The sequence below is a fragment of the Dermacentor andersoni genome, unplaced genomic scaffold, assembly GCF_023375885.2.
Source record: "Dermacentor andersoni unplaced genomic scaffold, qqDerAnde1_hic_scaffold ctg00000039.1, whole genome shotgun sequence".
Lineage (NCBI taxonomy): Eukaryota > Metazoa > Arthropoda > Arachnida > Ixodida > Ixodidae > Dermacentor > Dermacentor andersoni.
This window is the reverse complement of record NW_027314752.1, coordinates 31,076,176-31,077,143: the sequence shown is the minus strand read 5'-3', so window position 1 is coordinate 31,077,143 and position 968 is coordinate 31,076,176. Positions and strand designations below refer to the sequence as shown.

The 968-nt window shown below is 52.0% G+C and overlaps 1 protein-coding gene across 1 annotated transcript; it reads left to right on the top strand.

Moving 5' to 3' along the window:
- The first annotated feature begins 224 nt into the window (after positions 1-224).
- Positions 225-626, top strand: LOC140214341 (uncharacterized). Its single transcript, XM_072285703.1, has one exon. It carries the CDS (start codon positions 225-227, stop codon positions 624-626), a length of 402 nt encoding a protein of 133 aa, XP_072141804.1.
- The last annotated feature ends 342 nt before the right edge of the window (positions 627-968 follow it).

Sequence of the window (968 nt, the reverse complement as noted above, 5' to 3'; positions counted from 1 at the left end):
GGAAGCCAGAACTGAGGGAACGATTCTCGAGCTTCATGGACAAGATGTTCAAGAACGGCCATGCCGAGGAAGCTCCGCCGGTTTGAGGAGGAGAAGAATGTTGGTACCTCCCCATCTTTGGTGTTTGCCACCCACGAAAGCCTGGGGAAACACGAGTCGTGTTCGACTCCAGTGCACAGTTTAAAGGCGTGTCTCTAAACAGTGTGCTGCTTACCGGGCCAGATATGATCAACAGCCTGCTTGGAGTGCTCATCCGGTTCCGGAAAGAGCCCGTGGTCATTACTGTGGACATTAAGCACATGTTCTACTGCTTCCTGGTACGAGACGACCACCAAAATTATCTGAGATTTCTGTGGTTCCGCAACAGCATTTACAGTGACGTGGTGGAGTACCGAATGAAAGTACATGTGTTTGGAAACAGCCCTTCACCGGCAGTTGCAACGTATGGTCTGCGGAGAACAGCACGAGGAGAGGAAGAATTTGGCAGCAACGTCAGGCAGTTCATCGAGAGGGATTTCTATGTCGACGATGGGTTGAAGTGTCTCCACAACGACAGGGACGCCATCAGCCTAATACGCCGCACGCAACAGATGTGGCCGCATCAAACCTCAAGCTCCACAAGATAGCCTCTAACTGCCCTACAGTGTTGGAAGCTTTTCCAGAAGAAGACCGTGCAAAGGATTTGAAGGATCTTCACTTGAGCAATGGCTCACAGCCGATCCAACGCAGTCTGGGAGTTGCTTAGAATCTGAAGACGGATGTCTTCGCATTTACCACTCCAATCCAAGCAAAGCCATTCACTCGGCGCGGTGTCTTGTCAGTGGTAAATAGCCTGTACGACCCAGTTGGGTTTGTTGCTCCAGTCTTCGTTCAAGGAAAGTCCCTCCTCCGAGAGCTAGTCGCTGAGACATGCGACTGGGACTGCCCACTTCCTGACGAAAAGAGCAGCCTGGGAGGCGTGGAAAGGC

Excerpts from the sequence above, each read along its gene's own strand:
- LOC140214341 (XM_072285703.1), top strand. The coding sequence starts at position 225 with ATGATCAACAGCCTGCTTGGAGTGCTCATCCGGTTCCGGAAAGAGCCC.